Source organism: Euwallacea similis, chromosome 30, assembly GCF_039881205.1.
Source record: "Euwallacea similis isolate ESF13 chromosome 30, ESF131.1, whole genome shotgun sequence".
NCBI classification, from domain to species: domain Eukaryota; kingdom Metazoa; phylum Arthropoda; class Insecta; order Coleoptera; family Curculionidae; genus Euwallacea; species Euwallacea similis.
The window spans coordinates 551,808-571,851 of record NC_089638.1 but is presented as its reverse complement, the minus strand read 5'-3'; the positions used below and the strand labels follow the sequence as shown (position 1 = coordinate 571,851).

General features: G+C 35.3%; 4 protein-coding genes across 4 annotated transcripts in view; 3 read left to right on the top strand and 1 right to left on the bottom strand.

Moving 5' to 3' along the window:
- Positions 1-20,044, top strand: part of LOC136417886 (cytidine deaminase-like) — a 74,457-nt gene that overhangs the window by 32,517 nt on the left and 21,896 nt on the right. The window lies entirely within an intron of this gene.
- LOC136417871 (SET domain-containing protein SmydA-8-like) lies at positions 1,865-6,417 on the top strand. The gene is made up of 9 exons (XM_066403726.1): positions 1,865-2,020; positions 2,128-2,245; positions 3,102-3,315; positions 3,372-3,549; positions 3,600-3,760; positions 4,565-4,791; positions 4,995-5,154; positions 5,716-5,903; positions 6,098-6,417. Exons 1-9 carry the CDS (start codon positions 2,006-2,008, stop codon positions 6,343-6,345), a joined length of 1,509 nt encoding a protein of 502 aa, XP_066259823.1. The 5' UTR covers positions 1,865-2,005; the 3' UTR covers positions 6,346-6,417.
- The window catches only part of LOC136417880 (erlin-1-like), a 121,035-nt gene continuing 113,536 nt past the window's right edge, over positions 12,546-20,044 (bottom strand). The window contains exons 2-7 of the mRNA XM_066403740.1: positions 13,998-14,137; positions 13,860-13,940; positions 13,546-13,654; positions 13,338-13,489; positions 13,129-13,281; positions 12,546-13,077 (exon numbers count right to left, since the gene is read on the bottom strand). Coding sequence (XP_066259837.1) covers positions 12,697-13,077; positions 13,129-13,281; positions 13,338-13,489; positions 13,546-13,654; positions 13,860-13,940; positions 13,998-14,126 — 1,005 coding nt within the window. The 5' untranslated portion in view covers positions 14,127-14,137 and the 3' untranslated portion in view covers positions 12,546-12,696. The remainder of the gene's footprint in view (positions 13,078-13,128; positions 13,282-13,337; positions 13,490-13,545; positions 13,655-13,859; positions 13,941-13,997; positions 14,138-20,044) is intronic.
- Positions 14,662-18,794, top strand: kel (kelch protein). The gene is made up of 12 exons (XM_066403756.1): positions 14,662-14,989; positions 15,474-15,638; positions 15,691-15,895; positions 15,951-16,147; positions 16,207-16,303; positions 16,388-16,620; positions 16,685-16,868; positions 17,380-17,661; positions 17,720-17,834; positions 17,892-17,989; positions 18,051-18,325; positions 18,659-18,794. Exons 1-11 carry the CDS (start codon positions 14,946-14,948, stop codon positions 18,264-18,266), a joined length of 1,836 nt encoding a protein of 611 aa, XP_066259853.1. The 5' UTR covers positions 14,662-14,945; the 3' UTR covers positions 18,267-18,325; positions 18,659-18,794.

The following is a 20,044-nucleotide window of genomic DNA, read 5'->3' as shown; positions in this document are numbered from 1 at the left end:
AATTTTGTGTTCTATTTAATCCTGCTTTTGAATTTTCAAAAAAATAATCATTTGTTAAAAAGTTGTTGGGACCGTTACTGAGCGTGGATCTCGCGCTCTCTCGTTCACGGTACACTCGCCACTCGGACGGTCTCTCTCTCTACCACCGTCTAGACCTTCCCGCGTTCTCCGGCGAAATCTGGAACGTACCTTTCTAGAAGGACTGCCGAGAGATATAAAAGGTCGTCGTGACGCGGCCCAGGGGGAGTATTATTCAGTAGCGTACGTCGAGGCAAAACATAGTGAAAGACAGTAAAAGAGTTCTAGTGCAGTGTAGTGTTGTTTAGTATTTAGTGTATTTTTGTATTGTAGCGTTTGTATCCATTAAAGCTTTATATTTGTTAAGTTCCCAGACCCAACAAAAGTTAACGAAAAGTTTAGGGTCACAATTTAGAGCCACACGGTATTTATGCAATTTAGCTCATGAAAACAAAATCAATGTACTTTAAAGTCCCACCGGCGCGTGCCGCTACTGAAGAAGGACAATAGGGTAACAACGCAACAACCCAATAAAGAAAAGAATAGGGCGGAATACGCCACATAATAGGGGTACAATAAACCCTCGTCCCTTGAAAGACTACAATAACGATTGGATTTATAGAATTATAAACAGCAGAATTTTAACGCCTCCTCGGCGCTGAAGATATATCCCTCAGGGACAGTTCTAGATCGTCGAAAGGGTTACCCAAATATCCCGAGGTTTTAAGTGGGTATGCACACACGACCGCCAGAATAACAGGTCGGGGGCGTCTTTTTGAAAATATTCCTCGTGAAATCAAAATAGTAAATAGTAAAAACCTGTAATCTCATTCATAAGATATTTTTACATAACTGCAATAACCACATCACCTACGCACTTATTACATATCTGTATTAAAAGCAGAGCAGCTGTTCGAATTTAAAATTGCCATTATTTCCAAACCTACCAATCATTACCAACTCTACCAAGTAATGAGACTTACCAAAGATGACAAAAAAATCAATTTTTCCACTCAAGTGCACATCAAATTAGGTCCCACTAAAGCACTTTCTATATCTATTGTCACGATCAAATAAGTAATGAAAGTGTGTACATTTTCGTATGTTTTCAGTGGTAGAATTCTTCTGAAGTTTGTTACCTTCTGTACGTAACCTTGTGTGCAAGCAAATTTGTGTTTATTAGGCTGGGAAAATGTATTTCAGTAAATTTGTAAGTGGGTTTTCATTATTTTTTATAATGTGTCAATTCGCATTTGCCTTTACTTTACTGCTTTTCGTTTAATTTTATTTTAGATGTATATCGCCCTGTTCCTATTTACAGTAGCGACAATTGTCTCGAGTGCCCCCAAACATGCACATGGAACAAGTAAGTTAAAGGCTCGGCCACTATTTAAAGAAAATCGTTTTTATTTGAGCGCAGATGAGCTCAGAAACAAGAGAGAACAGCATGGTAATCGAGGAATAACTGGACCAGTCTTTTCTTTTGTGAAAACTGACAAAAACGCCAATTTCAAATGGGGAGTTCGTCACCATTTGGGGCGTCAAAATGCTGGCAATAATTAGTGATTATTAATGAACTTTTTAGCTTGATGAATGTACATAAATAATAAGTAGTGTACTGTAGCTAAAGTTATTTTAATAATAAATTACATTTCAATCAATCACTGTTGCGCGTTTGTCAAATCCGTTGTTTACGTTTTAATTATAGTGCACCTAAGTATCGCTAGAAACCTATGAAGGAAAGTAAGTAATCATTAACTTCGGCTCGCTCCATGATATTCTATCATCTATTTTTACTCTAAATCTAAATATAAAAGCCGCATAATCGAATAACACCGCTTATTTTGAAAACAAACTCCGTCAGTAGTGAATTTTTCTTGGGAAAGTTGAACTACTTCCTACGAAAAAACTATAGCGTTACTCGTCAATAGTGATTGAGCTTCGGTATTATTCAAGTGATATCTAGTGAAACACCTGGGATTTGGATATGGGTGATATAAAGGTTCGTTTAATAAAATAAGTTTTACCTTTTGTTTCGCTGTTTTGTAGCGGCGAGTTTTGTTTACGAGTTCATTTCAACTAAAGTGAACTATTTAAATTGCATTTCAGGATTTATTCAAAGTTGAAAAGAATGAGAAAGTAGGACGTTATGCTGTTGCTAGCCAGGATCTGAAAGCTGGCGATTTAATTTTTTCTGAAGTACCTTTTGCCTATGGACCGAAATCAGGTAGGCATCTAATTATGTAAAGAGTTGGCCATTCTGCCTGGAAGAACTTCCGCGGAAATTAAGAATCAAGATCAAGGCTGCTCCTTTACTTTCATCGTTCTTCTGAAAATTGCTCTCCTTTTGAAGTTAATTAAATTGTCACCACTTTGAGTTCCCGGCAGTAATTTAGGCTGTTTTCTAAATTTTACGGAAAGAAATCAGGTGATTTCCTTTCATTTAAATAACTATAAGATACCGAAACGTTCTTGTAAATTCCACACTGTTTGATACTGTTAAGCTTAGGATCTGCACGGTTGGCCGCCTCAAACGCTTTTAAAGCGAACAAGAAAACCATTTGAACAAATTACTCGGTGAAAAAATTAATACTTGATTTGAACATCTACATCTACAAGTACTTTCTTTAGGCAACATCGATGCCCGACCCGGGAACCCCAGGCTTCCAAGGCTTCAGGGCCTCAATTGAGGTAACCTGGAAGAACATAGGACCCATTAAATCGAAAAACGGTACCTCAAAAATTTCAAAATTTGCCTGAAAATCTATATGTATACTTTGGAAATGGTTTTCCTACATTTTACTGAATTGTTGACTTGAAAATTAGTAACATACACCCTAGAGAAGCATCAACAATTATAAGAAAGAATTTTTTCGTTACTTTACACTACTCTAATTCGGTTATCAAGCAACGTAAATGCTCTTTGATAGTAAATTTTATGCTTTTTCACATAGTGTGTCTAAATTTTTGCTATGTGGAATTAGAAAGACGTAATTTTGGCGTTAATGTGTTTTAGTATACCACAAATAAGACATCTCATAATTCCACCAATTCGGTAAGTACAATTTTTTTAAACCTTTTAGATAGTCCCTGTCTATGCCTGGGTTGTCTCTCTGCAGTAGATTGCACTTATTTATGTTCCTCTTGCTCTTGGCCAGTCTGCGGACCTGATTGTGAGAAGCTGAAAGTCCACAAAGAGAACGAGTGTCCAATTTTTGCCAAGGCCAATGTCAAGTTCCAAGCAGTGGAAGATCCCTCAGATGTGTGTCTTCAGTACGAGTGCATCACTCCTCTTAGGTAGATAGTTTTTTCGTGAAATTTGCAGACTAAAAAATAGTGCCTATTTCCGTCAGGGTACTATTGGTAAAGGAAAAGGATCCAAAAAGATGGGAAGAAGAGGTGTCGTTCATGGAAGCACATAATGAAGAGCGAAAATCCAGGCCTGTTTGGGGTTTCAACCAGCATAATGTGGTAGAATACATCCGAGGACCTTGCAAGCAGGAGCAATTTTCAGAAGAGCTGATTCATACGGTACATTTTCAAATAGAGGAAACCCTGAAGAGAATTGAGGAATTTTGTAGGTGTGCGGAATTCTGGAAATTAACGCTTTTGAAGCTCGAACACCGAGCTTCTACAATATCAGATGTTTGTTCCCTAAATTGGCTATTTTGTCTCACAACTGTATCTCAAATATTCACCATGCTGTTGATTGTACTGGAAATGGAGAACTCAGCGATTGCACGTATGTATTTTGAAGAGCAAATCGTTACCATCTATGCAGGCTGAAATTAGGTCAAAATTCAATACTATACTAAAAAAACGAAAATAAAAAAGAAATGATTTTGATGAGAACGCTTAAGGATAAATCTAACCATTAACATTGCAAACGCTTATAATACTTTAAGGGCACTCTAAGGCTATATTAGTCGTGGGTTTCCTACAAAAAAGTGCGGACAAATGGGGGTTGATTATTTAAATGGGAAGCATTTTAAGCTAATGGGAAATGGAATTTCAGCTTTGCGTGCTGGGACTAGTACCAATATAGTGACTTTTTTTTGTTCATCTAGCGAAATTTCAAAGCAATCACGGAATCATGCAAGTCACCTGGAAAAAATCAGGTCACTTCAAGTTCAAAATCTGGTCAGACCAGGCCAAGTAATGTACTAATAATTTTGATGTCAAATTTCTGTAGAAGCCAAAGATCTTGTCACGTTAGGTGTACTTTAAAATCCGTAGTGTGATCATGTGTCCTGTGTGTACCGATAGTAATAATCAGTTGAATTCAAGTGCCAAATTCTTGAATTTGGGGGGTAAAATTCTTCCGAGGAATTACCTCAATCCCAGAGAAAGTTCTATTCTTCATATTCAAGAATGTAGATTCAAGTTACTCGAATCAAATAGAAGTTCAGGCAGTTCGCATTAGGTACTTCCTGCTTTTGCGACTTTTACCGATTTCTTAATTTTCCAATGTTTTACTACATTTATTCTGAACCACGTAATTGTTATTAAGCTTTCTCAATGTCACTAAAAGACCCGTCCTTTTCAGAGTAAATGTGAGGGCGTCCATTGATGTCCCTACGGGTGGTGAGCTTTTCAGCAGTTACACCTATTCCCTGTGGCCCACCCTTGTTCGAAGAGAATTTCTCAGAGAGAGCAAATACTTTGAATGCACATGCCAGAGATGTGCTGATCCGACGGAATTAGGGACTCATATGAGCAGCCTCAAGTGTCAAAGATGTGATAACGGTGTGATAGTTTCAACCAACGCTTTAGGTTGGTAGTTGTCAGAATTAGGCTCACAAAAGTCTCAAGACTGGCTCAAAAATCATTTGCGATCAACTTTGAATGCCTAGCTTTGAGTCATGGGTTGCTCTGATGGTCAAATAAAGTAATAATAATATCTCGCCCAAAAGCTTGCAACTTTTTAATTACTTTTACACATTCTTTTAAAAAGCACAAACGGTTTCATTCTCTAGATGATCTCTGCGAATGGAAATGTACCCACTGTGATTTCAAGACCCATGGTCGTGCAGTGAGAAAAGTCTTTGCAGCAATCCAGAACGAAGTGGACCAAGTTGAATGGGTGGGGGGTCCTGAGGGAATCCAGCAGAGAGAAACCATCTTCAAGAAATATCGGTAAAGAAAACTATACAAAGTGTCCCAGGGAAAAGTGTCCACCTTGAATATCTTTTCTATTGTTTGTTACAAAAAAATCGCTAAAACACGTCACCTTTGATAGGAAGGGAGACATGATTTGGTGAGGATATTGTTTTCGAAATATCATCCCTCTACCCTTCGAAGCCACCTCTTTGAAATTTTCAAATTGAAAGGGGATTGTGTTATACCTCGTTTGAAAGGTAATTTTATTCTCTACATGATCAAGCATTTAGATTTATTTTTATAAAGATATATAATAAGAAATAAAAACTTGACCCTGTAGAAAATAAAATTGCTTTTCAAATGAGGTATAACACAACCCATCTTCCAATTTGAAAATGTCAAAGGTTTGGTGTTCGGAGCTAGAGGGATGACATTTCAAAAACAACTTTTTCACTAAATAATGTTCCCCTTTTTATCAAAGTTGACATGTTTTAGCGTTTTTTTTAATAAACAATAGAAAAGATATTCAGGGTGAAAACTTTTCCCTAGGACACCTTGTATATAGATGGACCAAATCAAAGTTTCAACATCTTTCAGGTCAGTTCTTCACCCTAAAAACGCCTACATGACCATTCTGAGGTCCGCTCTGACTCAGATGTACGGAAAAGCTGAAGGATACACCTTGGAAGATCTACCAGATGTCGTCTTGGAACGGAAAATTGAGCTGTGTCAGCACTTGCTGGAAGTTCTAGATGTGATTGAACCTGGTCGATCAAGGATTAGAGGTGAAACTTGTTCCAGAAAGGTTGCGGAGGTTAAACAACAGCTGTTTCTTGAATTTAAAAATTTTCTTGTCTCAATAATTGCTCGCCGTCTACAATAAGATGATCCAAATATGGTATCTAATGATCTTTTTTCTGAACAAAATACAACTATAGAAGGCTTCATATTTTGCCTTTTGCTAATTTTCTTTTACTAGGTATGACTCTCTACGAACTGCATGGTCCTGTAATGATTCACGCAAGGCATCAGTACCAATACGGAGCCTTCGAACAGGAAGACTTTAAACAAAAACTGCAGGAATCCATTGATATCTTGGGGCAATCAGTGGAGATTCTTAAGAATGAGCCGGTATCGCAGCCTGAAGGACAGTTAGGCCAAATGGCGCAATCGGCCTACGAGCAGTTGAAGGAGAACTTCGATATGCTGGTGGAGACTGCCGTTTAAAATCAGATTTAATGCAACAGTACACAAATTTATGTTTATTAGAAAGCAGTAAAAAATAAAGACTGACTAAATGACTCAGTAAAAAATGACGACTAAATTTAACTAATTTTAAAGAATAAAAAAATACGTTTATATGAATTTTGGAGGGTTGTGACACAATCGACAAATGGGAAAGTTTCACATTCGCATTCATTTTAATATTTTTTTAATATAATTTAATATCAACTATATATTTTAAAACTACCCAAGAAAAATTACATTTTTTAATCAATTGAAGCCCTCTGACGTGAGAACGAAACATTTTCGAATAAAATTAAGGAAATTTAAACCGCCTATTTCGATCTAAGGAATTGATGGTTATCCATTCTTTCTGGGACGCCGTGTATTTTTAATACCCATTCACATCACCCATTCGCGTAAATCTCAAAAGGTGATCACAAGATCAAAAAGTAACTATTTTGATAATCTCAATATCAATGCTTTCACTTTTTTAACCTCGAATTTTCCTAATCCCTTCATCCCGACGCTATTCAAAACTGGCCTTAAATAAAAATATCAGTGAAGTCTTACAATCCTCCAGGATAATAAGATTTTTATTTTTACCTATTTGGTAGTTTAATTTTGTTCATATTGAGGTCGGTTACATAATAGTAACGGCCGTTTCGCTCCTGCAAAACGATAATATTGTGCATCAAAAATCATGACTAGACCTAATTCTTACGGTGGTTATGAGGATTTTCTTTGCAAACAAATGCAAATTGACTACTTGTTTGAACGGTTTGTACATAGTGAACTTTTCCGTCGTGTAAAAGTTTCCCAACTCGTTATAGGGATCCAAGGGACAATTTCCATCCGGCACTGATTGCTCCACTAAAAGGTTTTTTTTTAATTAACACACTCTTCAATCACTTTCCAGGCAGCAATTCACGCTGCCTGATATCCTCATTTTCCCTCTCAAAGGAATAAGCAGTATTTTCTCTAATGCTAATTTTTTATTGCTTGTTTCCAAAATACTGGAGATTCTAAATAAAGCCATATCAATTTCCTTTGAAATTACGTCACTTGCATTGACTTTGCGAAGCAATTTTTCTAGTATTAGCTTGTAATGCACCAGTCTTTCGAAGACTGCTGCCAAGCCAATCTCTCTTATGGCATCATCCTGAAATCTCATTTTTAGTCAAAATACAAAAAATTAGTAAACAAAATCACCTCAGGATCACCTTGCTTTATCTGACAGGAATGGCGTTTTTCGTTACTGATGAAGAATTTCTTATACGCCAAAAACAAGGCACCCTAAAATGAATATGTAGATAACATATCATAGCTAACTATACAGGGTGTAACATATTATCATGGAAATATTTCAGGGAGCGATATTACTCTGCAAAATAATAAAAAGTGCTAATCGATTCGTGGTCAAGAATGCACCACACTTTCCATGTACAGGGCGGCAATGTTTCACATTTTTTTCTTATTTTGTCGTTTCCTCACGTAAGCCTTGAGTTAAATTTTTAAAATTTCGTACACATATTTTCTTTCTTTCCCTCATATTACTTCAGATAGTTAATAAATGATCCCGATAAGTATTTTTTTACTTACGTCCTTTACAATCTTAATTTGCATCGATAGATATTTTTGCAAATTCCACGAAAACAGTGAAAGACACGAAAATACTGCAAGCGATCAATAAGGTAAAGAATTGAAGAAGGAATTTAAATTTGTAATCAGAATTGGTACAGGGCCTTCAAAAAAAAAGATACAAAGCATAAAATAGTGCTTGACCCAAAAAACCATCACACTCTGTACGTGGTTACTTCCGTTTTTAACATTTTGTTGTGGATGGTCTTAAAAAATAGATATATGAAATTTAAAAAATTTTACTCAAGGCATACATGGAAAAAACGCAAAATATGACAATAAATGTGAGACTTTACCACCCTGTATATCGAAAAAGGTACATTTTTGACCATGAATCTATTAGCGCATTTCTTTATTTCTTTATTCCTTTATTTCTTTATTATTTTGAAGAGTACTATCTCTCCCTGCAATATCTCCATGATGATATGTTACATCCTGTATACTAAATGCGAAATTAAAACAACTTAAAATCAACTTCTACATATATAGTAAACAAAATGCGCTATCGATCAGAATTTTTTTGATTCACCCTTTATTATACCATGCGACTCTAAATTGTAACCCCCAACTCCTCGTTAACTTTTTAACTATATTTTTTTAATTCAAAAGCAGTATTAAATTGGACAAAAAATGTTATCTTTTGAGGTTAATTATTATTTTTAAATGTTGCTTATGTCACCAGTAGAGCAAAATGAACATTTAAAAAAAATTGAAACATGGATCAAGTGACACCTTAAATTAAAAGTCTTTGAAAACTACACTCAATGGTGTATTGTCATTATATTGATATGTATATATATTATATTGTATATATATATAATGCTGCTTTTGAATTAAAAATAATAATTTTTTTTTAATTTAACGTGTAGGGGAGGAGGGGTTCAATTTAGAGTTTTACGATGTATTATACATAATTTGAGACAGAGGGGTAAAATTTTCAAAATGAAAGATAGAGAGCTATGTAATTAAAAATAAGTGATTCCGGAACTCATCTCTCTGATTTCGTGTGAAACTCAATTAACTCATCAAAAACCTAAAATTTAAAATTAACTTTGTTCTTTAAAAAGATCGGCGTGAATAGATTGATTTCCACAGAAATAATTTCACCCCAGTATAAAAAACGCGATTCTTACGTGCTCCTTAAAAAAGTCTATCACTTGCTTCAGAGACTGAGCTCTTGCCAAATTCTTTTCGAACCTAATTTCCAACTAGAGCAATTCGTCTATTACATCATTTACCTTGCCAGCCTCTCTTGCAATCTCTTCGCTTTTATGGTTATTTATCACCGACCTGTAAATCTTTACAACACAACCTTCTTATCAAGTTGTCTGAACGTCTTAACCACGTACAGTTAGCTCACTCAGTCTTCGTGCGTGCTTCTTTTCGGTGATTTGCAGTTCAAGAACAATTTCTTTACAGTGCTGATATCTGAAACTAATGCTATATACAAAGTATTTATGGGCTAAAATGTATAATTCACTTTAGATCAAAAAATGTGGTCTCTTGGTTCTTAACAGATGGCTTATGGTAAATATAACTAGAAGAAGGTTTGTTAAAGTCTAGGAGCCTCTTTTGTATTTCTGTGTTTTTATAGAGTGATGCTTCTCTACCTCGCCAACTTCTCTTGCTATCTAAATTACATATGTACAACGTTTCTTTAAAAAAATACATACTCATACTTTGGCGAAATTAAATAAACAGGGAAATACAGAATTACCTAAAATTTAATTTCGAACGAGGGGATCTTGAAAACAACTAGAGATACAGAGACCATTAAAAAACGAAAATATTTATTTTCTTCTCATTTTTCATTACTCTTAATATTCTGCAACGCATTTCTCTTTGGCAGAGAGAATTTCCCCACCGTCCATTCAAAAACTTTTGAGCAATTAAAGCAATTTATCACTTGCGGCTGTAGCACTATGCATTGTATTTACAATTTAAATGACCTCTCCATTTTTCCATAGGTCGCTTAACGAAAATTCCCGAATTACCGCCCTGACTAGTAAGTACTATATCCAAAAAGAGTGAACCAGATATTATTTCATTTTTGATATAGATACCATTGAAGATAAGCTGCTAATTATTTATTGTGCCGTACTAAAACTACTAATACTAAATTCCTGCGAACCTTCTGAACTCGACTTGCGTCTCTCAATTTCTTCCATTTGCGGCAGGTATTTCAACACTAAATTAAAAATTCTCTGTCACCTCGATATCAACTATTCCTTTTGTGATTTCAGATCCAATGCTTCCATACCTAAATAAAAATCTTCAACAATGAAAATCCTGATTCATTCCCGATGAAATCCTGATTTATTTACGTGTTAGTTTCGATTTCCTCATTCGATTCACTCATAGTTGCACTATTGCTATTTCAACTATGAAAATGCGGTTTTTCACCTCTTTTATGCTGAGTGCTTCGTATAGGGCCAAATTTCACTCCAGGCAATTGATACTGAAAGAGAGGTTACCATCTATAATCGGAAAATTTAATTAAATACTAATTACCTCAAGTGTTTCGGATTGATAGTCAGTATGTATTCAACGCAGTTTATGTGATATCAACATGCTTCGAATCTAATCAGGAGCAGGATATCAAGGGCTTCGTTATTAGAATGTAAATAAAGTTATGGAAAGAGAGGATTTATATGCACTGGTTACAGTTGCTATTAATTGTTATATTGTCAAACAAAATAGGTATGATATTATGATAATAAACATAAGTGAAGACAATTAATACGCATAACATCAACAAAGCTCATTCCTAGAAAATAGATCTAGAAGATTATATCATAAACATGCAAAATTGTAATGGGAGTCTCGAAGATAATAACATTTTCAGGAAATTTTCAGTATTTGGAAACCTGAACTAAATCAAAGTGATGCTCAAGCCTAATCAAAGCTACATATTCACCATTAGGCATATGATATTATGGGGATAAAAGTGCCTCAAATAAAGTGATGGTAGATGTGTCTATACAGGGTGATTCACGTAACGGTTTCATTAGAAACTTTTGTACTTGTAACAAATCTAAATTTTTCATATTTGGGGGTTAAACTAATATAGATACCCTCTACGTTTTTAAAATATTTTGAAGGTCATATCACTTCCGGTTATACCGGAAGTTGAGGTCAACTTCCTTATTTCAAATGGAACACCCAGTATATTTTTGCATTTTTGGAATCTAGTGATTAAGGTGATTAAATTTTTATTAGATACTCCTATACCTAAACCTAACCGTTTTAAAGATATTTTGGTTTAAAAGAAAAATCTTTTCAAAACACCATTTCTATAAAATTTTAAATTCTCAGCTATTATTGAAGCTGGCTTTACGAAAATTTGCTGACATGTTAACTAGGTATGGTAGATTAGGTTAATGTGAAAAGTTTTTATAAATATCATACAGGGTATCCAAAAAAACACGTCATATTTAAAGAACTTTGGTGGCAAAAAAGTCGCTCGTAAAAGTTTCTAATGAAACAGTTACGTGAATCACCCTGTATATTTCCTATACATATTATAATGAAGTAGATAGTTTCTAAAATAAAAAACAAACAAGCAGTACTTATTCATTTTTAGAATTATACATCCAAAACTTATTTAAAGTTTGCCAGCACTAAAGACCTAATTATTGAACTTCCGCTGTTTTTAACAGGATAATAGTTTTCATGGAACCAGAGCAATGATTTCAGCTTGGTTACTTCTTCCACCAGTTTCGAAGGTAATAAGAAATTTATGACCCTGCTAACTTTAGGGCTGCTTTGATAATTTTGTCTTAAAACATTGATGTTGAACGCACAATACCGTTTAGTTTTTTTTTTCGGAAAACTTTAAATTTTTGGGCTTTTCCTTCGATTTTAGAATAACATTTTATATTAAGTTCTATTTTTGGTGCTCAGGTTCATCGGCACAGCACCTTCTTTATTCGTCCCATCCACAAGCTGTCTTTTTCATAAATAAAAATTGCTAACATCAATTTATGAGATGCATTAAAGAGTTTTTTTTATCTAGAATCATGCAGATTACAGTGAGCACTAGTTTTATCTTAAAGATAACTAGCAAGATTGCGTATTCATTTTTTGACATTTAAATAGTTAAATATTTATGAAATAATTAACAACTAATTGCGTTGGACTGCGTGGCAAATGTAGATAAAAATAATGTTCACCATATTTTCAAGAAATATCCTCTGTTTTGATTTAAAATACTAATTTTTTATAATTAAATAATAAAATAAATAAAATAATATATGATACACATTCATTAAGCGTTGCTGCCTACTGAACTTGTGACGTAAATAACTATTAGCGTGCGTCATTTAATCTTTGAAATTGATGTGATTGTCAACATCCATACAATGGATACGATGGACTACATACTACTACTACTATACAATGGACGTGGATTGCGACCCTCACAACCTACTTACCACACTTATTATAAAATATACTAATTAGTCTATCAAGAATAAATAAATCTCAGAGCATGAAGTTGAGAAAATAGAAAAACAATACATTTATTCCAAATACTTAAGGTACAATACAAAATACAGGAATGCCTTTAGAAACTTACATGGCATAGGATTAAAAGTATATGTATGAGAAAGAAACGTCCTTGTGAATATTCAGAAAAATGTGACTACATCACAAAAACTATATGTCCATACTACCAAATTTTAGAAAAAAGATACACAATTACAATCCATCACATCAGTTTTGAGATTTTCCAGACATATTTTCCACTGAATGTACAACAGTTCTATCACAAACATCACCCAAGAAGGTATGTGGGATATCCTTTCCAAAATATACCTTTGTGTTCTTAGCCAGAGACTCATATTTCTTTAACTCAATGAATTCTTTGGTAAATAACAGTTTGTTCACTTCTGCCTCTTGCTTCATTCTATAGAATTCTGCATCAGCCAGAGCTTTTTCTCTAGCCAAATGTATCTCATCCTCAATTTGGGACATCCTCTGAACAGACTCTTTTTCCATTATTTTTTGGTCAAACTGTATTTTAGACACTAGTGCTATTTTCTCTGCCTCAATCAGGGCACGTTTTCTATCAGTCTCTGCATCCTTTTCCACTACCTAACAAGATTTCTAATTATTCATAAACCTATACTTAATGAAAAATAATACCTTCTGATGTTCAATAGATATGAGCAATTTTGTCTTTTCTCCCTCCATTAGTTCATAATTTTTTCTTATGGTTTCAGGAATTTTTGGCTTAGTTACCCTGACTGCCTGAATTATTATCCCTGGAGCCATCTCCACTAAATCCCTTTGCAAAGCCTGTCAAAATGCATTAATTCATATAGAACTCACAATGAAAAAAAACATTTAGCTACCTGTTTCAAATTCTCATCAATTTGATCAAACAAGTCTATGTAAACTTCATGTAATGTGTGTATACTACAGAACTGGTTTAGTTCATGATGAATTTTATTGAAGATTAAGGTTTTGTCATAATCAGCTGTGTAATTCCTGACTATATCCATTACTGCAATAAATGAATACATATAAAAATATTTGAATAGGGATCCAAAATCGAGTAACCTGAGTTAACATTTAAGTAATTGACCACTTCAATTCGGTCAAAGTATATCATCACACCCCCACTGGTTCCACAGGGGACATTAGTAACTTCATCAGTTTGTAAAGTAACCTTGAAAATTAATTTAGTGTTAAATTAAGTTACTGTATAACTATTATCAATGAACTGGCAATATTATATGGGTGACACAACGGTCAAAAAAATTATTTATATTCCCATTCTATGGTGGTTATCTCTATGGTGATATTGAAAAATCTGAATACATTAATACTTTGTGCCCTAGTTTGTTTAATAGTTTTACAACATTTTCATCTACCTGTACACTTTTATATGATGTTAATATTGGTATCATCATGTGATAGCCAGGATAACTCATACTAGGCAGTAAAGCTCCTCCCTGCATTCACAAAAAATGTAATATTAGTAATAAAAAAAAAACAGAGCTTGTGCTTACCCTAAAATACACAGCTACATGCCCTTCTTCAATTCTGTGCAGGGAATAATTTGTTATTAAAAATATAGTGGATAGAATACCACCGATAATGGCATGTTCCACTATTGAACTATAATTAAACAAAGGCATTATAAACGCTTCTACTTTGAAAGATAAGAAACTAGTGATAATGATATATTTGTAGATATTTGAAAGGTTAATTTAGGGAAAACCGGGCCGCTATAATATCGATTTTTTTTAGTGCTGCCAATTGGTAATTCACAAGATCTCTATGAAAATACAACTCCAAACAAAACCAGCAGAATTAATCATTTTTAAAGACATAAATGATAAATTAACTTTTCGAAATTAGGAAATCTTTAATATTGAAATATTAATTTAATGCAATATATGATGTAAGGTTAGACTTTTGTTTACAATTCGATTTTGACGCATGTTGATTTATTGGTTACTTCTATATTTGACATTTCATTGACATTAGGAGCTTGTTTAGATGTGTTTCTGTCATCGTCTAGCAGTTAAGCGTCAAAGAAGAGACAAACTAAGTACAAAAGCCAAGTTTTAGTTTCGAATAATATATTGACATAGGCTACGTCGGTCAATTCTTTAAAATCCACAAAAAAATACAACGCAAGCGCAAAACGCAGAAAAATTGGCAAATTGCAATTGTAATGCAAAAAGCAACAGTAACAGCAAACAGTTTTCAGAATTTTGAGATTTCTTATTTTCTTTCACAATTCAATCTGCTTTGTTGCACACATGAAAATCATAATAGTGAGGTGTTTTATCCGCAGTTTGCAGCAGTTTTAGCTTTAACTGTTGAATGTTGCAAAATTTGGCCTTCCAGAATTCGCCTCAATTTAGTTCCCTCAAGAATTATGCCACAGCAGTGCACCTAAACTGAACTCGGTGTGTTATCATAAATCTTGGTGTTGATTTTCCACCAAAATGGATCCCAATCACGCAGATGGTCTCATGGAGAGACAGGGCAGGTAAGGGTTTAATCTGCATAGTATAGAAACACTGAGTTTCCTTGTTAAATACCTCCTTAAATACAAGTCCAAGGCCATGAGTAGTAGAAAACTAGTCATAAGATTGTTTCTCAAGGGGTAAAGAGCAATGGAAAATTACCATTTTTGATTGTGATAAGACCTAAAGACTATTTGTACATGTTATATTGCAATACTTAAAGGGTCTACAAAAAAGAGTCAATTATTTTTTGCTCTACTAGTGTACAGCTTGTTTATTAACTTGGTTATCACAAAAAAGTATGTACAGATGTTTTACATATTAAGCAAATTAGATAAGATCAGTACAACAGTAGTAGTGTGAATCAATACAAACATATAATATCAAGATCTAGTAATATGTGTAGCTTAGAAATTCCTCCCCCAATAAAAAGCATTATTTAACAAAATACTTTTCATTTTTCATCAAAATTAATTATATGAAAATACAATGATTGTTACTTTACAGTACACTTATGCTTACCAGATGTGCGAGCCAGAATTCCTTAGATGAAAGCTCTCAGAAACATGTTCCTCAAAATTGCCAGCGGCACCTTTCTTACAGAGAAAGGCGGCCCTACAAGAACCCCTTGCATACCCAAAAAGCTTTTGAAATTATGAATTGCATGAGAAAGTAAGAACTTGCATTCAACATTGGTACTTTATTAAATCTTAAGCTTATTTAGACAAAAACTATTATGTGATGTTACCTTAGTCGCCAATGCCAATGACATTCCTGCCCACAAAATGGTCTTAGCAGCATGTTCCCCTTATTTTTATGCCATGTTTTCAAGTTTTGAGGAGAGCAGGCAGGATCGGATTGTTATCCAAGAAGTCGACCATTATGCTCTAGAACTTTTGGTTGAGTATTGTTATACCTCAGAAATACAAGTAAGTAATGCAAGTTAAATAATGAAATGGCAGAAACAAGAGTGCTGTCTCTTAGGTTACTGAAGAAAATGTCCAAGTGCTCCTGCCTGCAGCACACCTGCTGCAGCTTACTGACGTAAGAGATGCTTGCTGTGACTTTTTGCAGGCTCAACTGCATCCCACAAACTGTCTAGGCATTAGAGCCTTTGCAGACTTACATGGTTGCCTCGAGTTGTTGGCTAATGCCGATAATTATGTGGAGTTAAATTTCCCGTAAGTTTTTGATTGTGTTGAAGACCTTCAAGTGTTACACAGTTAAGTATTTGTTTCAGAGAAGTAGTTGAATGTGAAGAATTTTTAAGTTTGTCGCAGCAACAGGTGGCCAAGTTAATTAGTAGTGATAGATTGACGGTGCCGTCAGAAGAAAAGGTAATTTAACATAAATTACGCGTCATAATTTCGAATTTCAAAAAGTAATGTAGTAAACGTACAATATTTCAACGATTGTTATAGGTTTTTGAATGCGTGATTGGCTGGGTGCACCATGACGTAGACAACCGACAAAAGCATTTAGCCTCCTTGATGGAACACGTTCGCCTTCCATTAATGTCCCAAGATTACCTCGTACAGCGGGTAGAAGAAGAACCCCTTCTCAAAGAAGACTTGCAGTGCAAGGATTATTACATTGAGGCTCTCAAGTTTCACCTTTTAAAAGGAGATACTAAGACGTCTTTTCGGACACCAAGGCAAGATTTAGTATTTCAGCGAAAATAACAATTTTAATAATATGTAATTAATAACAATATATAGAACGAAACCGAGACAACCTGTAGGACTTCCGAAGGTCTTGTTGGTGGTAGGCGGACAGGCTCCAAAGGCAATCAGAAGCGTGGAGTGTTACGATTTCAAAGAGGAGAGATGGTATCAGGTAGCTGAAATGCCCACAAGAAGGTGCAGAGCGGGACTTGCTGTTGTTGGAGGAAAAGTTTATGCGGTTTGTTATATGTCTTAAATTTAGCGTCCAGTTCCACTGGCCAATTTCAGTCATGTGGCTAGCCTTGGCTGGCTTTTATAGTATAAATGAAAATGTTTTATTTATAGAGTAGAATATTGAACTGAAATCCCTGGCCGAACGAAACGTATTGTAACAGGTTTACAAAAAATAGACACTAGAACAAAGGTACTAATTGGGCAAACCAAATGAAAACCAAGAAGTATGATATAATTATTTAAAAGTTGTGAATTCCCATAGTTGACAGGGCAAGAAAAAATAATTTGTTTTAATAGCTATTACAGCGATTGTGATGAATGTCTTCCATTCTTTCAATTATTAATAATTTATTAGCTATATTTTTTACTGAGATATGAGGTAGGAATTATCACTATAGAAAATTAACCGCTTTTTAAGGTATATTGGCGTAAATTTATTGCTACGTTTCGTTTTAGCCAGCCATTTAATTGAAAAAAAAAACTCTGCAAAAAATCTTACAATGTATTTTGATCAGGTGGGTGGTTTTAACGGGTCCCTCCGAGTTAAAACGGTAGACGTTTACGATGCCGCCCATGATCTGTGGACGAGTTGCGAGTGCATGGAAGCGCGTCGATCCACACTAGGAGTGGCAGTCTTAAACAACAATATCTATGCAGTGGGAGGTTTTGATGGTTCTACAGGACTAAACACTGCCGAAGTTTTCGATTTAACCACGCAGAAATGGCGGTCTATTTCCGCAATGTCCACCCGGAGAAGTAGCGTGGGCGTTGGGGTGTTGAATAGTCTTTTATATGCGGTACGACTCCATTATTTTGTAAAAAAAGTCAGGCCTGTTATAGTGTTTTGGTATTCAGGTGGGGGGATATGATGGGGCATCAAGGCAGTGTCTCAGTTCCGTTGAATGTTATAATCCTGAAACGGATAACTGGAGGCCTGTGACTGATATGTGTTCTCGAAGAAGCGGTGCAGGTAATTCTAAAACTCTTCCATATACATATTGTATTATAAAGTAACTTCTGATTCTAGGGGTTGGTGTATTAGATGGAATTCTTTATGCTGTTGGAGGTCATGACGGTCCTTTGGTTCGAAAATCTGTAGAGGCATACGATCCCGTAAAGGAGCAGGTATTTGGTCACCAAGTCTAAATGATTAATATAATTTTATTAAAAGTTATTGAACATTTAGTGGACTCCCATAACGGACATGGCCTTGTGTAGACGTAATGCTGGCGTCGTGGCTTTAAATGGACTGCTCTTTGTAGTAGGAGGCGATGATGGGTGTAGCAATTTGTCATCGGTTGAAGTGTATAATCCTAAGACCGATTCATGGTCATTGTTACCAAGCGTAATGGGCATTGGCCGCAGCTACGCGGGTGTGGCTGTTATTGATAAACCCATTTGAAAATCGGAATCTGTTGGCGGCGGGATGATCGGGGTTCAATCCGCAGTTTCGGTGAGCAGGTAAGTCAAATGTGTCCAATACTTCTGTTGGGTAGTGTTAACACTTTATTTTAATCAATATGTTGCAAGTGTCACCAAGCACTTGATATCTTCAGAACAAAAAAAAACACCTGTAAAATGCAACAAATTGTCACCAATTCCCTCAAAAATTTTCGTTCGCCAATCGCTTTTCCGTCTCTCTTATAATATTTCATTCCTAAGACAATCTTGAGATAGTACCACAATTCCTTGTAAAACCTTCGTTGATATCTATCAGAGTAACTAACTTATATATTATAAAGTGTTTATTCACTTAAATTTTTTATTCAAACGTTTCGGTAAAATTATTCACAGCCGATACGCAAACTGTGATGAAACAAGCAGCGTCGAAGGAAGCGCGGGGTACGATGTACGTGCCCCTTCCGTCTCATCAACCGGCGCTGTCCAGGACAATATCTACGAACCTTGCCATAATCCTGACGCCAACAGAAATCCGCCACATGAAAACATTTACGAATCAATAGAAGAAATGAGGCAACAACAAGAAAGTAAGCCTTGTTTTTCGTCAATCCGGGACAACTCCCATCATAATTATCATGGTCAGACTTTCGGCAACAACCGGGTACTTCCACCGCTCCAGATTTCAACGAACCCATCTACGATCCGAATCTGCCGAGCTGCAGTACGAGCACTTATGGCCGAATCGGCAACACTTACGGAAGAATCGACATTATCGGCCATGGCATTGGCAGAATAGAGCGGCACCTGTCCTCATCCTGCGGAAGCATTAATAAAAACCACTACACGTTGGAAAGTTTGTACGGCACCTCCGATCGAACAGGTAAACTTTTAGCACAGCTCGGCCTAATTCCACAAGTCTGGTACTTTACGCATTCGATAGTAATGGACTTTTGGCCATTAGGACGAATCAGCAAAGTGTCGGTTCAGTGGCTTCTAGCGAACAAGTGGCTGCCCTTGTGGATCGCCAACACTGAGACTGGAAAAGATTATCGGATAATCGACTTTTTGATCGCTCAGGGTTTAGAGCAGATGGAAGAGGTTGAAGGAGAGACTGAGCAAGCTTCAAGTGCTCCAGGAGTAAAGGAGAATCCCAGCTCAGACGCATCAGAGCCACCCCCTCCTGGAACGAGTTAATTTGTTTGAGAAGGACTATTTCAGCTTCGTTCAGAGAGCAACTATACATAGAGTTAAATCTTAATACAATAATTTTGAAATTTAATTTTGTTTAATTATTTTATAACTTAAATCTTTAACTGATTTTAGGTATCATGCATTTTATTATAACTAAATATTAGTTAGGGAGTTGTTAACGCTAAATATTTTGCTGGGATGGCGAACGTCTAGAAATAACATAAGGTTGACATGGCTAATAATTTAATCTGCTCTACAGTTTCAAAGCAAGCATTTAAACCTTCGATAACCAGTTTTCATTCTGGTTCCTCTATCAGTTTACTTTTCATTGTCTTATACGTTTCATTAAAGTATGAAAGTATTGAAATGATTTTACTAGTTTTTAAATATGTTTCAGCTGATACTTCCTTGGTAATAGTTTCAATATATTTAAAATATCTTTTATTGCATCCAGTTACCCTACAGTTAGCATACATGGTATTGTGTACGTTGCATTGAAATCATAACTGCACAAAATATTCCAATTAATAATAAACGGAATTGCAGTAAGTACGAACCAGCTTGAATGTCCTACATTAAACATTTCAT